Source organism: Drechmeria coniospora, chromosome 01 (genome assembly GCF_001625195.1).
Source record: "Drechmeria coniospora strain ARSEF 6962 chromosome 01, whole genome shotgun sequence".
NCBI lineage: Eukaryota > Fungi > Ascomycota > Sordariomycetes > Hypocreales > Ophiocordycipitaceae > Drechmeria > Drechmeria coniospora.
In genome coordinates, this window is record NC_054389.1 from 806,544 (window position 1) to 823,903 (window position 17,360).

Here is a 17,360-nt window from a genome sequence, read left to right on the forward strand (position 1 = left end):
TACAAGTACATGCGTACTCCGTATACTTGTAGCACTCCGTATTGCGAGCCATGTCAAGAGCGTTCCTGCCTCCCAACTACCCACACCGCCAAGAACACGCATGAACTGGAAAAGATACTCCGTGATAATACTCCGTACACCTATTCTTTTCTCTTTTCCCTTGTTTCCCACCCCCTGTCCCTTGCTCTTGTTCTTCGAAATGTTCCATGCCACGGGAACCATAGCCACACTGCCTAGGCTCGAACCCCCCTGTCCTGGCTCTGGCTCCAGCATGGCCGGCGATGATACCCGATCCGGACTCGGAGCATTGAGCAGAGCTCTCGAGCTGCCTGGGCATGACTGCCGCTTCCATGATCGAATTCTCATGGACTGAACGGGTGCGTGTACAGTCTGTTCATGCACAGAACAGAGTAGGTGCTCGGGAGATGACGATGCGGGCTCTGTTGCCTTGGTACACATGCTGACTTGTACGCTTCGTTGCAGAAATCTCGCCGTGCTTGTGAGAAACGGCTCCATACACACGTCGCAGATGTAGCCTCGTGCCGGGACGCATGGCATGCCGTCATTGCGTCCCAACCCGAAATCGACGCTGCTGCGTGAACACATCCGGGACTGCTTCACACGCATGAACCTTGCCTCGGCCGCCTGCCGGCAGTCGCAACCGGACGGTCGATATTGACGACGTCGAAACCAAAACATGGCAAGCCACGAGCATGATAACCCAGAGGCCGTGCAGCATGCCATCACCTGCACACGCGACTTCGAAGTGGTCGAGATGACGGATCTGTCCGCGTCCGCCGGCAAGTCCAGCGGCCAGTTCCCGACCACGACCGCATTCTACTCCGTCTCTACTCCGACCAAGACTCCAGGCGGGCGATCACGCGGCCACCGCTGGGTCGATAGCTTCCGCCGAGTCCCCGGCCTGCCCATCTCGTCCCAGCAAGGCTACCGCCCCGGTGACGAGATGGCCGACCCGTCGCACGCCCGCGATCGATTCTACGACCTGCGCGCCGCCAATGCCCGGACCGCCAACTCGGCCCTCGTCCGCGAACTCAAGGGCCGCCATCTGCAGATGATTGCCATCGGCGGCTCCGTCGGTACGCCGTCTCGCCTGCCGGCAAACCTCTCGCTCTCGCCCGAGTGCTGACGGCCACCTGTCGCAGGCACCGGACTCTTCGTCACCTCGGGCTTGGCCCTCTACGAGAGCGGCCCCGCCTGTATGCTGCTCGCATACGTCTTCACCGGCGCCCTTCAGTTTTGCACCATGCAGAGCTTGGGCGAGCTGGTTGTCACCTTTCCCATCGCAGGTTCCTTTTCCGTCTTTTCCACCCGTTTTCTCGATCCCTCATGGGGCTTTGCCATGGGTTGGAAGTGCGTGCCAGCCTGAGTACCACTCCAGGCCCCTCGTCCGAATGCGCGGCTGATGGAAATTTCCCGCCAGCTATGCTTTGCAATGGCTTTTTGGCCTGCCGCTCGAGATCATTGCCGGTGCCTTGACCATTCAGTACTGGAACCAGTCCCTCAGCCCGGCCATCTTCGTCACCATCTTCCTCCTTGCCATCGTCGTCATAAACCTCTTTGGCATCAAGGGATATGGCGAGGCCGAGTTCGTCTTCTCAACCGTCAAAGTCACCGCCATCATTGGCTTCATGTGAGAATCAGACCCCGCGGATCGGCTCTCGTCTAATGAAGAGTCGCCCACAGCCTTCTCGGTGTCGTCATCAACATCGCCGGTACCCCGAACGAGGGGTACATCGGCGCCAAGTACTGGCTCGATCCAGGTCCCACCCACAACGGCTTCAAGGGCTTCTGCAGCGTCTTGGCCATTGCTTCCTTCTCCTACGCCGGCACCGAACTCGTCGGCCTCGCCGCCGCCGAGACGGCCAACCCCAGAAAGTCACTTCCAAGCGCCATCAAGCAGGTCTTTTGGCGAATCGCCCTATTCTACCTTGTTTCACTGCTCCTCGTCAGCCTTTTGGTTCCCTACAACGAGCCACGGCTTCTCGGTGGCCAAAGCTCCGCCGACGCCACCGCGAGTCCCTTTGTCATCGCCGTCGAGGGCGTCGGTTCGACCATTCTCCCCAGCGTCATGAACGCTGTCATCATGGTTTCCGTGCTGAGCGTCGGCAACTCGGCTGTCTTTGGCTCGTCCAGAACACTCGCTGCCTTGGCGGAGCAGTCTCACGCGCCCAAGATCTTCTCCTACGTCGACCGCAGCGGAAGGCCGTTGGCGGCCATAGTCTTTGCCTTGTGCCTCGGCTTGCTTGCGTATCTGGCGAGCGTCGAGGTCTATGCCGATATATTCGACTGGTTGCTGGCCATCGTCGGACTCTCCACCCTCTTTACCTGGAGCAGCATCTGTCTTTGTCACATCCGCTTTCGGAAGGCTTGGGCAGCTTCTGGCCATACTCTCAGCCAGCTGCCATTCAGGTCGCAAGCGGGTCTTCTTGGCTCATACATTGGCTTGGTCGGCAACCTTGTTGTTCTGTCATCCCAACTCTGGATGGCAATTTCACCCCTCGACGACGGACCCGGGGACCCTGCACCCGCCGCCAAGGCAAAAGGGTTCTTTCTCAAAGTCATGGCGGTGCCCGTCATCTTCCTATTTTATGTTGGGCACAAGATCTGGTTCAGAACGCGCATCATCAGCGTCTCCGCCATGGACATCGATACTGGGCGTAGCTTCACCAGACTCCCGTCAATTTCCGCAGAGGAGGAGCAACGTCGGGCCTGGCCGATGTGGAAAAGGCTGTATCGATGGGCTTGTTGAAACTAATGCCATCGCGACTCTCTAATTCTTGAATCAATTATTGTTGCTGTCCAGTCACGAAGCCGATGATGGACACGCACTTGTTGACCTATTAGGTACCAGAGGTACCCTGCTTAGCATGGACTGCAAGGCTTGCAGGGGAAAATACAGTCTACCGTGCTTTTGATCTCAACGGAACACGGCATCCATGCCTCGAGTCTCTCGGAAATGCAGTTTAATGAGTTTTGGCGACACAAAATTAGAACCTATTCATCATGTAGCTGGGTGGCCAATCTTTTCTTCATAATGATTGAATAGGATTCTCCGAGCTGCTTTCTTCCACTCGAGATTCTATCCTAGCCCACCTGCAAATGTCCCTTCAATTCCTTGATGGAATGTCACCCATCCCAATCAAACAAGCAGATACTCTAGCCGAGCTCTGGCAACCCTATATATTGGTTAGCTCGGGAGTTGAGAGTCATGGGTACCTAGCCCAAGCCATTTCCCTTTGCAAGTTGGATATAGTGTAGCGACTGGAGTGTCAAACCAAGCGAGGACAAGAAGCAATCATCTCGCCGACGCGAGTCCCCAGTCAAAGGCTAGATTAACGCGCTACTGAATTCCTTTCAAGTGTACGATGCGTCCTTCCACATGCTCACCAAGCATCCCAAGAGTCAACGGAAGGTGGCCATCGTTGGCTGGCGACTAACTGCCATCCGTTGCTCCCATGACGAGCCGAAACCGGCTGTGCTTACTCGTGTCCATGTACTGTGCGTGCAGATGGATGTTGGACAGACCTTTTCCCTACTCCTCTGCACTTATTTTACCTTGCCCTGCTCTGATGGTACAGGAGGCAGTGCAGCAGCAGGTGACTGACATTTCAGACAGATTAGATGCCTATTTACGTTGGCCAGTTTCGAGCATCGGGGTGCAGCATCAATACCCGATACAGGAATATATTCTATTACAGAGCACTTGCCTACTGCACGGAGTAAGTACGTGTGCAAGTAAGCTTACAAATACAGTACGGAGCACTCCGTACAGATTGTTCCAAGTAAGTCAAGTGCTAATTAAGAATGGAGTATAATAAGCCTATATCTTTGTAGGTGTAAGTACGGAGTACAAGTACATGCATTAATTGCCAGTAACATATACGGAGTACTTAAGTAGGTATTCTGTAATACTGCCGTACTCCGTATACATGCTGTAGAAGTACGGAGTACAAGTATTACAGAATAAGTACCTACTTAAGTACTCCGTACAGTACGGAGTACGAGGTAATACGAAGTACCCCGTGCAATGTGCATACGCCTACAAGTACACCTGCTGTGCTTGTACTTCCAATGTACTACAAGTATACTCGTGTATGCATGTACTCCGTACTAAAAGGTACTTCCATGAACTGCGGAATAAAAACATCGAGATGATCTCCGATCTCGGGCTGAGCTCTCAATGTGTGGGCTCTACCCAATCGCACCACTGCTGTATGGCATTAATAATATTCACTCTCGGCCCGCCTTCAAGCTTCACCACACGTCTCACACCGCCATTGTCCGCCCGCCTCACGTCTTCACCCTCGCAGCAGCTGAGTTTCGAGAGGAGCTTGTACTCGGCAGCGAGGGAAAATGCCCCCAGTCTATCGAATTGACCGCTCCGACGTCCTGTTCCCCCCTCTCTCCTTGAGCTGCAGCCCACGATAGCCTCACTCTCCGTCGCTCGTCGCCATCATGGCTGCTGACGAACCCCGGCTCCCGGCCGCGACGACGGCCAGTCTTCCACCTGCCATTGCCTCGCCACAGCGACCCATGATCTCGTCATCGTCTGCATCCTCCACAACCTCCATCTTCCCCGGGCAGTACCCGCGCGAGAAGCGGCAGTGGAACGTCAAAAACCTTCCCTCCCGACTGGGCACAGATCTCGTCAGCGCAACGACCGCCGGAGCCCTCATCGCCCCTCTCATATCCATCATCGACCGGTCCGTGAACCCCTCTTTCCCTTGCCCGTTCCGCTACCTAACATGGCACGGCAGCTCCATCATGGAAAACGCATCCGGTCGTGCCCCCTCCATACCGGCCTCACTCCTCTCCTCTTTCCGCAGCCTCGTCTCTTCGCCGCGCTCCATCCTTCTCTCCCGTCCGACAGCCCTCATCCTGCTCCTCTACGCAGGCACCTATCTCACGGCAAACACTCTCGATACCGTCTCCTCCGCTCTACCCCGGGATCCGTCCCTCTCACCCCCCGTCAGCGCCTCGACCGTCTCCTCCGGCCCGGCCAAGTTCTTCTCCTCGAGCGCGGCCAACGTTGCCCTGTGCATTTACAAGGACCGCGCCTTCGTGCGCATGTTCGGCACCCCCACCGCTGCCGGGGCGCCAAGACCAGTCCCGCTGCCGTGCTACGCCCTCTTCACGCTGCGCGACAGCATCACCATCTTCGCGAGCTTCAACCTACCACCGCTGCTGGCTCCCTACATAGACGAGCGGCTCTCTGACGAGCTGGCCCGTCACGTCACCGGCCAGACGACAGCCCAGTTCCTCGCCCCTGCCGCCGTCCAACTGTTGTCCACGCCGTTGCACCTGCTCGGGCTGGACTTGTACAATCGTCCGGGACGGCCACCCGTCATGCCGTGGGCCCATCGATGGCGCATGGTCAAATCCAACTGGCTGCTGAGCTCGGCAGCGAGGATATGTCGCATCGTACCAGCCTTTGGCGTCGGAGGGGTCGTCAATACCAAAGTTCGATACAACCTCATGAAAAGACTGGAATGAGCGAACCTGCTCGCTGTTTGCACGGCCCACGTGAATGCCGTAGACACCATCACCCGCCGTTGGCCGTCGCGTTGATGACGGTATCGGACTCTCGGGAGCACGTAGACATTGTTTGTCCCCACATGGAGGATGAATCACCAACACGGAGCGAGGAAAGACACGCAGCATCGACTGAGCTTCGTTGCCCGCGACCTCGAGGCAAGGGCCTCGGAAGGATCTCAGTCTAAGAACCTGTCCCAACAAATCATGGCTCCTCTCGTTGGACGTGGAGCAGAGATCGCGGCCACTTTGCGGCACGTCATCCATCGTCAAAGCCATGCACGAAATCCGTCAATCATCAACTCTCGTAAATCAATCAATCCGGCATTCGATCCATTGTGCTCGCTCCCGCCAAAATTCTTCATACAAGGTATCAAGCCTTCGCCGCATGCCTCGTCATAGCAACATCTCACAAAATAGCCAGCTTCCAAAACGCCGTTCCTCGCCGGGGTGAACCCGGGTAAGCAGTGTGGTAGGGTAACCAGTCCGGGTCGATCGATCGTTGCCGCAACAAAAATGTACAAAGAAAGCGGAGAAATAAAAAGAGAGAAAAGAGAAGTCGCCTCGCCGGTAGGCGAAAGACATGGTCGCGCAACGGGCACCCGACCGTGCGACCATGCATTGCCGAAAACGGTGGGAGCGGGGAGAGGGGGGGAGAGGGTGAGGCGGCTGGGGGAGGGCGGGTGATGTCCGCCATACTACCACTGTCGAGATGGACCACCTCTTCAGACGACCTCGACCAGGAGTGTGAGCTTCTCGTTTCGTTGCAAGGCGTAGTCGAGGTCGGTATTGTTCATCATGCTCTGCCTCGTGCCAGTTTGGTCATCTTGGTAGAACAGCTGCATGTCGTCCGACGGAGACGCCTTGACTCGTTCTCGGATCTTGCTGGCAAGCTCGTCGTACGCGATGTCGGTGGCCACGCGCATGGCGATAACGTCATCCTTGAAGCGCACCTTGATCTTCATGACCGCTGCCGCGTCCTGAGATTGACCTGGGCAAATGGTAAGCAATGACGGAGAACAGGATGGCGGGAGGCTTACTCGGCTGTGCGGTGCTGCCCTGGCGCGGTGTCGCGGACAGGCCTCCGTAGCCGTACCCGTCGGCGTTGCTCCTCGACTGCGTCAAGGCGGCGTTGGCGGGCGAGCCGGCGGACGAACGAGAGCCCTGCGAGAGTCTGTAGTCCTCTTGTCTGCTCGCGCTCCCGTCGACCTCGTAGTCGCCCTCGCGCGGTGCGAAGAAGAGCTTGACAAGATCGCATCGGGAAATGTGCGTCGGTTGGCCGAGGAGATTCTTGACGTAGGCGTCGAGGTTGTAGAGCCGCCCCTCGGTGATGGCGTCGGTGACGTAGCTCACAGGGCCGGGCATGTACGGCAGGGAGCGCTTCTGGGTGCCGGTGTTGCCAGCCTCGGCGGGAAACTCGGCGAGGAGGGCGATCTGGAAGTCGTAAAAGTCTTGGTAGTACCGGGAGAGTTCCCAGATGCGGCCATCCTCAAGCTCGGCCTCGATGACGAACCAATATTTGCCCTCGGCAAAGCAGTAGCGAGGGATGCGCGCCCACTTGGGTGCGTACAGTTGGGCTGCCCCCTGGGCGTAGGAGCCGCGTTGATCCTGCTGGGCCGGGTGTTGATAACCAGACTGGTACTGCTCAACGTCAGCATCGGACGGGAGCCTCCAGATGGCGGTCCGAGACTTACCCGCGCTCCGTTCTGGGCGCCGTTCGAACCGCTCTGCCGTGCGGCCTGCTGCTGAACACTCAGGCGCTGCATGCCCTGCTCGATGGAGGCCGGCTGCTGCTGGCTCGACGGTGTTTTGGATCCGTCAAACTTGCCGAGAGTGATGCTGCTATTCTTGTACTGCGCCGCCATCTTCTTCCACTCCTCCACCGTCGGCACGTTGGCCTTTCTGAGGGCTTCGATGGGATCGGCGGCAGGCGTCGGCGGGCTCGTTCGATGCGAGTCGTCGTCGTAAATTTCGATGAAGCCGATGGGAATGAGGCCTGGACCGCCGAGTCTGCGGATGGGCTTGGCGACGACCCATTCCTTGTTGGACTGGGCGATGATGATGAGATCCTCGCCCTCGTCGGCCGTCAACTCGTCCGGCCGTCCCGGGGCGGCTTCGAAGTAGTATTTGACCTTGGCGCTGACGATGCCGCCCGACTTGGATGGTTTCGAGCTCGCTCGGTTCCCCGGCTGGAGGGAGGCTTCGCCGTAGCCGGAGTCGTGATCGGGCATCTTGGCGGGCGGTCTGCCCCCACCGTCGGATTGGGAGCTGTCGCGCTCGGTGCGGCCGAGGACCTGGAAGTAGGAGACGGGGACGAGGCCACGGGCATCCGGCAGGGAGGGGTTGCAAGCTTCGTACCAGCTCGAGTCGTCCTCGCGGCCGATGACGTGGAAGAAATCGCCCTTGGAGAAGCCTAGGACCTGGTAGCCAGCCTTGGCGAAGCTCTGGACGAGCGCGTCATCGGGCTGGTAGTCGTCGTTGGCTCGTATGACCTGTGCGAGGCAGCGCGTCAGCATGCACGTGTCGCTTCGCCGGCGGCGGCGCCGGCATTGGAGCTCGGGCTCGGGGTCGACTTGGGGCTCGGAATCGGGAACGTACCTTTTTGGGCGGCACGATGGCGATGGCGGATTTGGAACTGATGGAGTTTTGGGTCTTGTGCCTCTCACCCTTCATGGACCGACGTAGGGCCTGGACAAGATCCATGGCGTCAGCCGGACACTCGACGAAACAACATGGAGGGGCGGGGCTCTCTCGCGGAAAGGCAGACGATGATGTTCGTTGGGAATGCGTGAGGGGAGGGGGAGGGGGGATGGGAGGGGGGAGGGGTCGGACAGATGCAGTGGGAGGGAGCGAGGAGGGGACAAAGGCTCGCGCAACCGACGACACTCGAAGAGCAAAGCAGTGGCAAAATTAGGTAGATGGGGTAGGGAATGACGGACGAGGGCGAGTATTTCCCCTCAAGACAATCTTCTCAAGTATGGATGGGTGACAATGACGAACCTTCATCTTGGGCGACGCAACGAGGTTTCCCGACAAGCTGCGAACGAGCCGGTTGTGGCCGTCGTCGACGGTTGGCGGCGGCGGCAGGGGGGGGGTAGGACGGAAGAGGTCAGAGGGGCAGAGGTCTCCGTCGTGACCGGCGCGGGAGCGCTATCGCCAATGTTGGGCGGTCAAAACCTGGCCGGCAACGTTGGGTCGGACGAGCGGTCAAGGCAACGGTCGCGAGCGGCGGCGGCGGCGCAGATGTTGGAGGTCGTGGCGGGCAGGCAGGTCGCGGCGAGGAGGGGAAGGACTCTCGGTCGCTTGCAGGGTGCGCCTAGCAGGCAAAGGCTCCGTCGGAGGGCCTTGGGTGAAGGTTGGATGCGGTGTCGGGACGTGGTGCCGGCGGCGGGTCGGTCCAATATCCAATGTTGACGGCCGCAAGTCGCGCCCGCTGGTGTCGGAACGGAAGATCGAGGGGGTCGGTTCGCTTCGTGTGCACGGCTAGCTGGTGCGAGCAGCGGGTTTCGACGATGGACGAGGGAGCTCGAGGCGGCGGCGAGGGTCAACGGCGAGGCCCGCGGAGACTGGTCATCGGCATACGGCAGGATGGGGGGATGGAGGATGGCGGGTGGGAAGATGGAGAGAGGACGGTGACGGTGATGCAAGAACCAAGTGCTGGCCTACGACGAAAGAGGGGAAGCAAAATTGCACACTTCAATGCGGCGGCCGCCCACCAACAGGGGTTTTCGATGATCGGGCGTCAAGGAGGGCCCAGCGCTCGCGGTAGCGGCCAGTGTGGGGTGGGCGCGATGGCCGCCGAGAAGACAGGTTGGTTGATTCCGGTAGCGCCGTCGTGGTTGGCTCAGCGGGCGCTTCCGGCTGCTGCTGCTGACGGCTGCCGAGACCAACTACGCAGCCGTCGGCGAACGAGTGTGCGAATGAGGGCGTCAAGGACCGGACGAACGAGCGGGCGGATGGATGATGGCCTGTCGGCCGTGACGTGACCAGCACTCGGTGGGATTCATTCATCAACCATCGCGTTGCACTGGGCAGAATTGCCACCGCACCGGCAGTACAGTACTGTACACGTACGGCACAGTGCACGTACAGCACAGTGCCAGCACAGCAGGTTCGCATGCATGTACTTGCAAGCAAAGCACCGCGTCGCCATGGATGCACTTGGCAGGCATTAGTGCTGGAAGCCCTGTAATCTGCACCCGTAGGAAGCCCCGATGCCCTGCCGAGGTGGCCGCTTCCAAGCGCCCAACCGCTAAAAGGCGGGAAGGGTTCATCAAATTGAGCCGATTGCGTGCGCAGCGTTGGGGGTGTGCACCTTGATCCGTGACTCCAACATGGCCAAAGGCAAGCAAGGGGCGAGGTACGAATGAATACCAGGACCGTCAGCACAGCACGTCATTCATTGCACAACCGTTCTGGAGAAGTCGACTCCCGACCCCCGTGCTCATTGCAAGTTGCATGCTCTGGGCCGCGCTCACGCCGTGTTGCCGCCGAGGTACCCGTAATGCTCACTGCTGCCCACCAAAATCCAGCTTGAATACAGGGAGAGTCTGATGCTAAGTACGGTGTACTGTACTCCGTACCACTTTGGTGCCTATTAATTATGGTACCCTGCCGAACCGAGGACTTATCTGGCCTTTGAGCTAAAAGTACCTAGATGGTACTGTACGAAGTACGTGAAGGAGAGGTACCTACTAGACGCGGCACTCCGTACCCTCCTCCGCGTTTCGTTGCCACCTGACAGTACGGAGTGCTGCTCACCACACATGTATGCAGCAAGTACGGAGTGCATTTGTGCACATTTTCGTACCTGTCGGTACAGGTAGGTAGGTGTGCGATGTGACGATGTCCATGGACGTGGGTGCTGGGCATGCACTTGGTGGCTTTGCAATGGTGCAGTACGTACGGAGTACAACAGAGTGCCACTGCGTGTTGTGCTGCTGTCTCCTGTACTTGCCTGTACTACAGTACTTGCATTACGGTACTTATATTGATACAGTGCTTACATTACAGTACTTATATTACAGTGCTTACATTACAGTACTTAGGTACCTACTTAAGTGCACCAACCGCTCCCCGCTACGGCAAAGTACTGGGTACCCGGTACGAACATCCGCGCTACTACGAGTGCGATTGCTTGCCTAAACCTGCAAGTATTATTTCCGCAGGTATACGTTCGTACCCTCCGCTACTCCGTACATGTGTGGAACTCCAACTAATAATACCTGGCTTGCATTATTACCGCCTACTGCGGAGTACCTAGGTAGGTACTCGGTACTTGCTCTTCTCCGTACCTTGTGCTTGTACGAACCTACCTGATAATAACAAGTACAGCACTATGCGCCTTCGTATAAATAGTCAGTACTGGCACCGGCTAGAATTGCCGCAGTACAATGTACCCATTCCGTAATTACTGCACCGCCAGATTGGAGCCGGAGTGCACGTTACTACAAGTACTTGCTGTACGCCGTCCTTCGAGGTATCGGTACTCGTGCAGGTCTCCGTCAATCAGCAAGGTCGGTTGTCAGTGCTCCCTAGTAGTAGCAGTATGAATACAGCACAGCAAGTGCATCGGCAGCGATGCATTTTGGACAAGGGTCGAGTACGGCATAGCAGGCCCGATGTATGGATTTTGCTTCACAGGTTGGGGTAGAATGGGCAGAGGACGACATGCTCCTTGTGCCCAGACGTTTACAGTACCTGCACTGGCTTTTGGTGTACAGTACTAGGTACTAACTTATTTGCACATACATAAGTACTTGCAAGCATGTCAGTGACTGGCTTGGACGGCGGTGCGTCGAGTCAGCGGGCGACGTCGGCACTACAGGGTGCTCCGTGCATTGGCAGGCATGCATTGAACGCATCCCAACCTGCCAAGCACACCTACAGTACGGAGTAAGTATTACTGGCAGTACGTCGTGCACTGTAGCAGGTACGACGACTTCACGCACTGTATTTGCACATGCACGTACTAGGCGCCGAGAGGGTTTCACGGCGTACGCTTCAGTGCAGGCACCAGGATCCTAGCACCCAGACTGCCACGGTGCCTGTGCCTGTACGACGCGTCGCCGCGACCATCCACCAACTCTGCTCCAAACTCGGCGCACGCGCATCGTCAAATCCCACCGCCGTCGTTCCGCTTCGCTTCCTGAGAGCAAGTCTTGCACACGCGATGCGCCATGCATCGTTGGGTCGGCAAACCACGAACCCACTCGTCCCGATTCCCCGGCGTCCCTCTCGCGCGCCCAAGACCGTCGGTCCGCCTCCACCTCCATCAACGGTTCCCCAAGGGTGCCGTGGCAGTCTATGCGCATGACGCCCCTACCCGGCAAGCCCTCGTACGAGCTACGTGTACGAGCGAGTAAAGCAGCATGAGCAGACTGTAATCCATGCAAGCTAGCACCCGCACAGCAAGAACATCTAGCGCCGTGCGAGCGCATGCCATGTCGTACACTTGTAATAGGCTGCACTGCCATTGACGTGCTGAGCAGCAATGCGGAGTGCCACGGCGGTGCCTGGACAGGCAGGTCCGGACGTCCGCCTGCAACCACAAGCATCCGCCTCAACCACAAGCATCCCGCCTCAACCACAAGCATCCCGCCCACTTTGGTGGACTGACTGCATTTCCATGCTCCATGAGAGTTCCTCGTCACCAGGGATCCCGCTGCCGCCCAAAACACCCTGCGCGGCGCCCGCAGACCTGTTCACGAATTCTGCGAGCGAAATTGGTACGTTCCTTTTTGGCCTGCCATCGGCAAAGCGAGTGCCACGGCGGCCCGACCAGAGCATTTGCCACGGCAGCATCCAATCGATTGCCCCCTTGCTCTTGGTCGTCGATTCAGCCACAGCCATCACTGGACTTGCTTGCCACCCCAGCACAACCGAATAGCGCCTCCATCCATAGCTGCCTCTACCGTATAAGTGCATAATTCCTGGATTGTACGTACTTGTACTTACTTCCCTGGATTGTGCTTGTACTCTATGGCTGTACAGTACTAGTGCAGTACAATGTACTGCGTACTTGCAGGTACCCCGTACTTGTCGTCGCGTAGTGAGAGTGAATAATACAAGCGCAGTCACTGGCACATGGGACAGAGCTCCAAGCCACACACGTGCCAGCGTCAGTTGACCAATTTAGACTCGCTCTTCTCGCCGCAGCGCCTCAGGCAACAACAGGCGGCTCAATTTTGGTTCCCGTTGATGATCATCACCTCTATTGATGACATGCCTACCTCCCCTCCGTTGATGACACGCCTACCTCCCCTCCGTTGATGACACGCCTACCTCCCCTCCGTTGATGACACGCCTACCTCCCCTCCGTTGATGACACGCCTACCTCCCCTCCGTTGATGACACGCCCACCTCGGTTGACTTATGCATCAGCCATGGTGCCGACCGGCCCGCGGGACGGCCTCCAAGACCTGCCTAATGGTACAGCAAGTGTTGCGCTTTCAGCCCTTTCCGGCACAGGTACGTCTCTAGGGAAGCGTCTCGCTGATCAGGACCTTGCAGTTATTCATCTCCTTGCAACCTTGACCTACGACATGGAGTACGCGCCGACGAGGCCATGAATCATACGTGCATGCTCCTGATAGATGGCCAGCACGCTACGCCACAAATTTCCCTTCTAGACGTCTTGCTGCTCCAAACGAAAAACGACTTGTAGGCGGCAGCGGACAACAACCCTGGTGCACAAACACTCGTCTGAAAACCACTCGGAACTTGCCGCCAACAGCAGTCCACCTTGGGAGCCTGTCGTTGGTCTATACCTCTCACTGCATTCTGGCCTTGATCCTGTTTTTTCGGCGTCGTTGCTGTCCAGTAAACCACCCTCTTCCCTTGCCCTGCCGTGCCTTGCCCTGCCGTGCCTTGCCCTCGACTCTCCCAATCCATCATGGCAGTGCAGCTTTATTCGTTGATGGAGCAGCATCAGCCATGACGCACAACCTTTTACTTCAAATCATTCATTGTCTCCTTTCTCCCTTCCGTTATTTCTTTGCCCCATTATTTTGGAGCCATGGGATTTCGTGTTCGTGACTGGCAACGCTCAGTCCACCTGGTGGTTGAGCACAACACGTAATTCCTGCGTCACTTTTTCCCCTTGGTAAAAGTTTCTCACCACCATGTATGATGTGAGCGAATTAATAAAATCCTCAGACATGGTGGCTTGTATAGAGACGTGACATATTTTGCACGGTAAGCCCTGGTCACCTTCAAGTAACGTGGCAGGTGCTACAATTTAAAATGCTGTTGTCCAGCGGTTCGTCTTGTCAAGTCCATCAATACATTGACAATCCCCCCCCCATTTCCTAAATAATAAGCCCTCAAAAGGAGCCAGTTCCATACTCAGCAGCGATGACATGCGCTCGACATGCAAGCCACGGAATATATTCCAAACGGTGTTGTGGCAGAGCCAAATCTGACCGCCGCCCGTGTATGCTTTCTGATTGACCCTTGCTGTGCCTGCCGTCCAAATCGCGTGCGTTGAACCCAAAAAGTCTCCTTCAAACCCTAAAACTGGCTCGAATCCATTCGTGTTCCTCGGGATCCCGCCTCGGACAAGGAAAATACAAAATTGCAGCTGACGTGGACGACCCCTTCGCTTCGTGCCGCCGCGGCCCCCGAGCCTCGCTGTTCGACGATGGAACCTGCCGAAAGGCTGCAAGTACACGCGACACCTGGAGCGGAGAGATGGCTTCTTAGCTTTGGCCGCCGCAGATCTGGGCTGCCTTACGCCTCCAGAGAGGAAGGCATGGTAGTTCTCGACCGCCAGCTTGTTGACCTCGTCATCGGCGAGCGTCTGCAGCTGCGAGTGGATCATGACCATGTTACAAGTCGCCGCCTCAAGAGTTCGCGTTGGACCTTGCCGAGTGTCTCCAATAGGATGGACCACAGAGGACTCCCTCCATCCGAACCTTCGTTGCGGCTTGAAATGGGGAAGCTTTGTGATCAGTTCTTGGGTGTGTAGACCTGACGAGTTCACCGGCCACTTACAAACGCCGCCGGTCATCAGACTCACAACACGAACGATCCGACGCAATGTCGATGCAGAAATTACAATCATGGTTCAATTCATTACTAGACTGCCTGAGCTATTTTGGCTACCCATCTCCGCCCAACCAAAAACCACACGGGGGGCGCTTATCCTAGTAACTAATGTCGTAGATGGTGTTGGCCGGGTATTATCCGACTGCCAGCTAATCGACCGTCACCGGTTCACGGCACAACGACATCCGCCGGTGTGTGCAGCAGTTGCACCCATACGGCGCATTTGCCTCGCAAACATTCGCCCGAATTTGTAGGCATGCATCTCATCCGGGAACGAGCATCTTCCTGCTGCAATGTCACGCCGTCGCTCAAGCATAGAGTGCGAAAACTCCGACCAACAAAAGGTCCGGTGCATGTGTCCTGTCCATGTGCGTACCCATGACCCATTGGCCGTGATAAGCACTGCTGTTTCTGATTAATATTCAATCCCGAAAGGTCGTCACTGTGGCATAGTTCGCATGTTAGATGGGTCGAACCTCGTTCGCCAAGGGCAAAGGCCCGTCTTGTCAGAGGCGTTTTTGATTCCTGTGTGCACGTCATGTCCGCCCATCACGAGGCATATGCTTGCGCTGTTTCATCATGGGCATGCAATGTAAGTCGTCGAGGCTTGACCGCTCGTGCGACTGCTTCAACAAAGCCAAGGCTCGCTCGAGTGAAAATGAAAGAAGAGGGGGAAACGGGAGGGGGAAACGAAAAAGCAAAAAAAGACAATCAGATCTGCCCCTTGATGTCCACTTTGCGAAACGCCGTCGTCTTGGCCGCTTCGAAGACGGAGCCGGCTTTGCCCGTGAGGAAGGAAATATGGCTTTGACGATCCTCAAGGAGGTGTTGGCCTTGCTGGTCGATGATGAACTGGGCGGCATCGGCATCAGACTCGAACGCAAGCACCTCCGTCAGGAAGCGAAGGTTCACATCAGGCTTGTAGCTGCGGAAAGTCAGCGGTGGACGACGACGGATCGGATCCGATGACAAACCTCTTGCAGATGTTGCACAGCGCCGCGAGACGTTCCCTCATGACGAACATATCCATGAGATATGCCCCCATGTTGGGTGTGTCGAGGTACAGCTGGAAGAACTTGTTGTAGTTGCCCAGGGCGAGGGCGGAGCGCACCGCCAAGGCATGCTTGATCGGCAGCTCCTCCTTCTCCGCTGCCGTCAAGGCCGCCAACGTGTCGTTCAACCCGGACCGGTTGGCGGTGTGGATGAAATACAAAATGCGGTACGCCTTGAACTCAAAGGGATTTCCTTTGAGGCCCAGTTCGTAGAGGGATCGAAGCTGCGTCTGGCACTGGTTATACTCACCGATGTCCCCCTTCTCCAGGGCAATCCTGGCGTGAATCTCATACACGGAAACGGTGAATTCATTCTTGATTCGTTGCACGGTGAGGTCTTGGCGCATGGACTTGAACTGGTCGCAAACGTAGGAGTAGTTGGCCTCCTTGCGCCACTTCTTCTTGAGAAGATCCAACGTTTGGCGAAGAACGGATTCGGGCCGCACGTTGGAAGGCACCGGCGGGGCCGTGAGGCGCAGATACCTCTTCTCCAGCACTTGGGACGTCCCAACTATGGGCCCCGTCGACGGCGGTGGCGTTGGTGATCTATGGACGGCTCTATATTCGTTCTCGAATCGCCGCTTCCGCCTGTTGGCCGCCTCCTTCTGCAACTTACTCTGTTTCGTCACGGGCTCATCGGCAGATGTTCGGCTGAGAAGGGATGGATACGATACACGGCTTTCGAGAGAGCGAGGGTTAGTAGAGCGCCAGGGCGACAGAGGAGCGTCACCGTTTGCGAATTCGGACGATTTTCTTTTCTTGGACGTCGCCGACTCCGACGAGAGAGGCGATGCGGACGAGGCGCTCCCGTTCAGATGCGCTTCCCGTTCGAGTTTCACGAGGGCTTGGGGTAGGGGCACCTTGTCCCAGTCAATCGTATACAGGGTGCCGTTGTCCTTGGCTACGCCGATCGTCTCCTTCAGTTTATTCTCCACGTCGGCGCGGGGGATGGTGGCGTCGTCATTCTGGGTCAAGAAGGATCTTTGGACATAGCGGCGGACAGACTCTGGCCATGCCGTCTTGCCCTTGGGCTGTTCGGCCGTTGGAACTTGGGCAGGCGGCGGCTCGGCGACCACGGGGGAGGGCGGTGGAGGCGCGAATCCGGGAAACTGTGGAGGGGGGGGAGGCACGTATTGGCCGAAGCCCTGTCGAACCTGGACTTGGACAAAGGCGGGATCTAAAATGTCAGAGGACGATGAGCCATGTCGGAGGAGGAGACGAGGGGTGCTCACTGGCAGGATATGCGTAGGACGCAGGCGTCGGCGGCGGGGGGACGCCTGGCGCTTGCGGCGTTCCTGGCCACATAGGCATCATCCTATCGATGCGGCTGCCAGAAGGGAGGTTAGTGTTTCACAAAGATCGTTATGAGGGAAGCCCTATCCAAGTCTGAGATGCAGACGATGCGGGAAAATGGCGTCGAGTGTCGAGGGCTCAGGCTTGATGGATGGGGAGGTGAATGGTAATTAATTGGGTTGGGAGGATAGGCTGCTGTGCCGCCAGGGAATAGGCGGTGAAGTCCCGTGACTTGCTTCACGGCTAAACATCGGTTATCAGCACTCCTTCGGCTGTATCATCTTGGGCGGCGGAACCATGGCAGTTGCGCCATCATCTCTATTGCCATGGTTACTTCGTTTCTGCTTTTGAAATATTCAAGAGCTGAACCCCGATCATTCTGCAGCCATCTAGCTTTTCTCCAATACCGTATTT

At 57.2% G+C, this 17,360-nt stretch overlaps 4 protein-coding genes across 4 annotated transcripts; 2 read left to right on the forward strand and 2 right to left on the reverse strand.

The window, feature by feature from the left end:
• Positions 1-697: 697 nt before the first annotated feature.
• On the forward strand, positions 698-2,770 carry DCS_00205 (amino acid permease; the record flags this gene model as incomplete). Its single annotated transcript, XM_040797547.1, has 4 exons — positions 698-1,097; positions 1,164-1,371; positions 1,442-1,651; positions 1,705-2,770. 4 exons carry the CDS (start codon positions 698-700, stop codon positions 2,768-2,770), a joined length of 1,884 nt encoding a protein of 627 aa, XP_040658430.1.
• A 1,706-nt stretch (positions 2,771-4,476) lies between these two features.
• Positions 4,477-5,514, forward strand: DCS_00206 (sequence orphan; the record flags this gene model as incomplete). The annotated part of the gene is made up of 1 exon (XM_040797548.1): positions 4,477-5,514. The coding sequence occupies one exon, from the start codon at positions 4,477-4,479 to the stop codon at positions 5,512-5,514; it is 1,038 nt and encodes a 345-aa protein (XP_040658431.1).
• Positions 5,515-6,278: 764 nt separating this feature from the next.
• DCS_00207 (polarity protein BemA) lies at positions 6,279-8,256 on the reverse strand (the record flags this gene model as incomplete). Its single annotated transcript, XM_040797549.1, has 4 exons — positions 6,279-6,544; positions 6,594-7,194; positions 7,248-8,045; positions 8,152-8,256. The coding sequence occupies 4 exons, from the start codon at positions 8,254-8,256 to the stop codon at positions 6,279-6,281; spliced, it is 1,770 nt and encodes a 589-aa protein (XP_040658432.1).
• A 7,056-nt stretch (positions 8,257-15,312) lies between these two features.
• On the reverse strand, positions 15,313-16,964 carry DCS_00208 (SAC3/GANP domain protein; the record flags this gene model as incomplete). The annotated part of the gene is made up of 3 exons (XM_040797550.1): positions 15,313-15,526; positions 15,576-16,830; positions 16,886-16,964. 3 exons carry the CDS (start codon positions 16,962-16,964, stop codon positions 15,313-15,315), a joined length of 1,548 nt encoding a protein of 515 aa, XP_040658433.1.
• Positions 16,965-17,360: the final 396 nt, after the last annotated feature.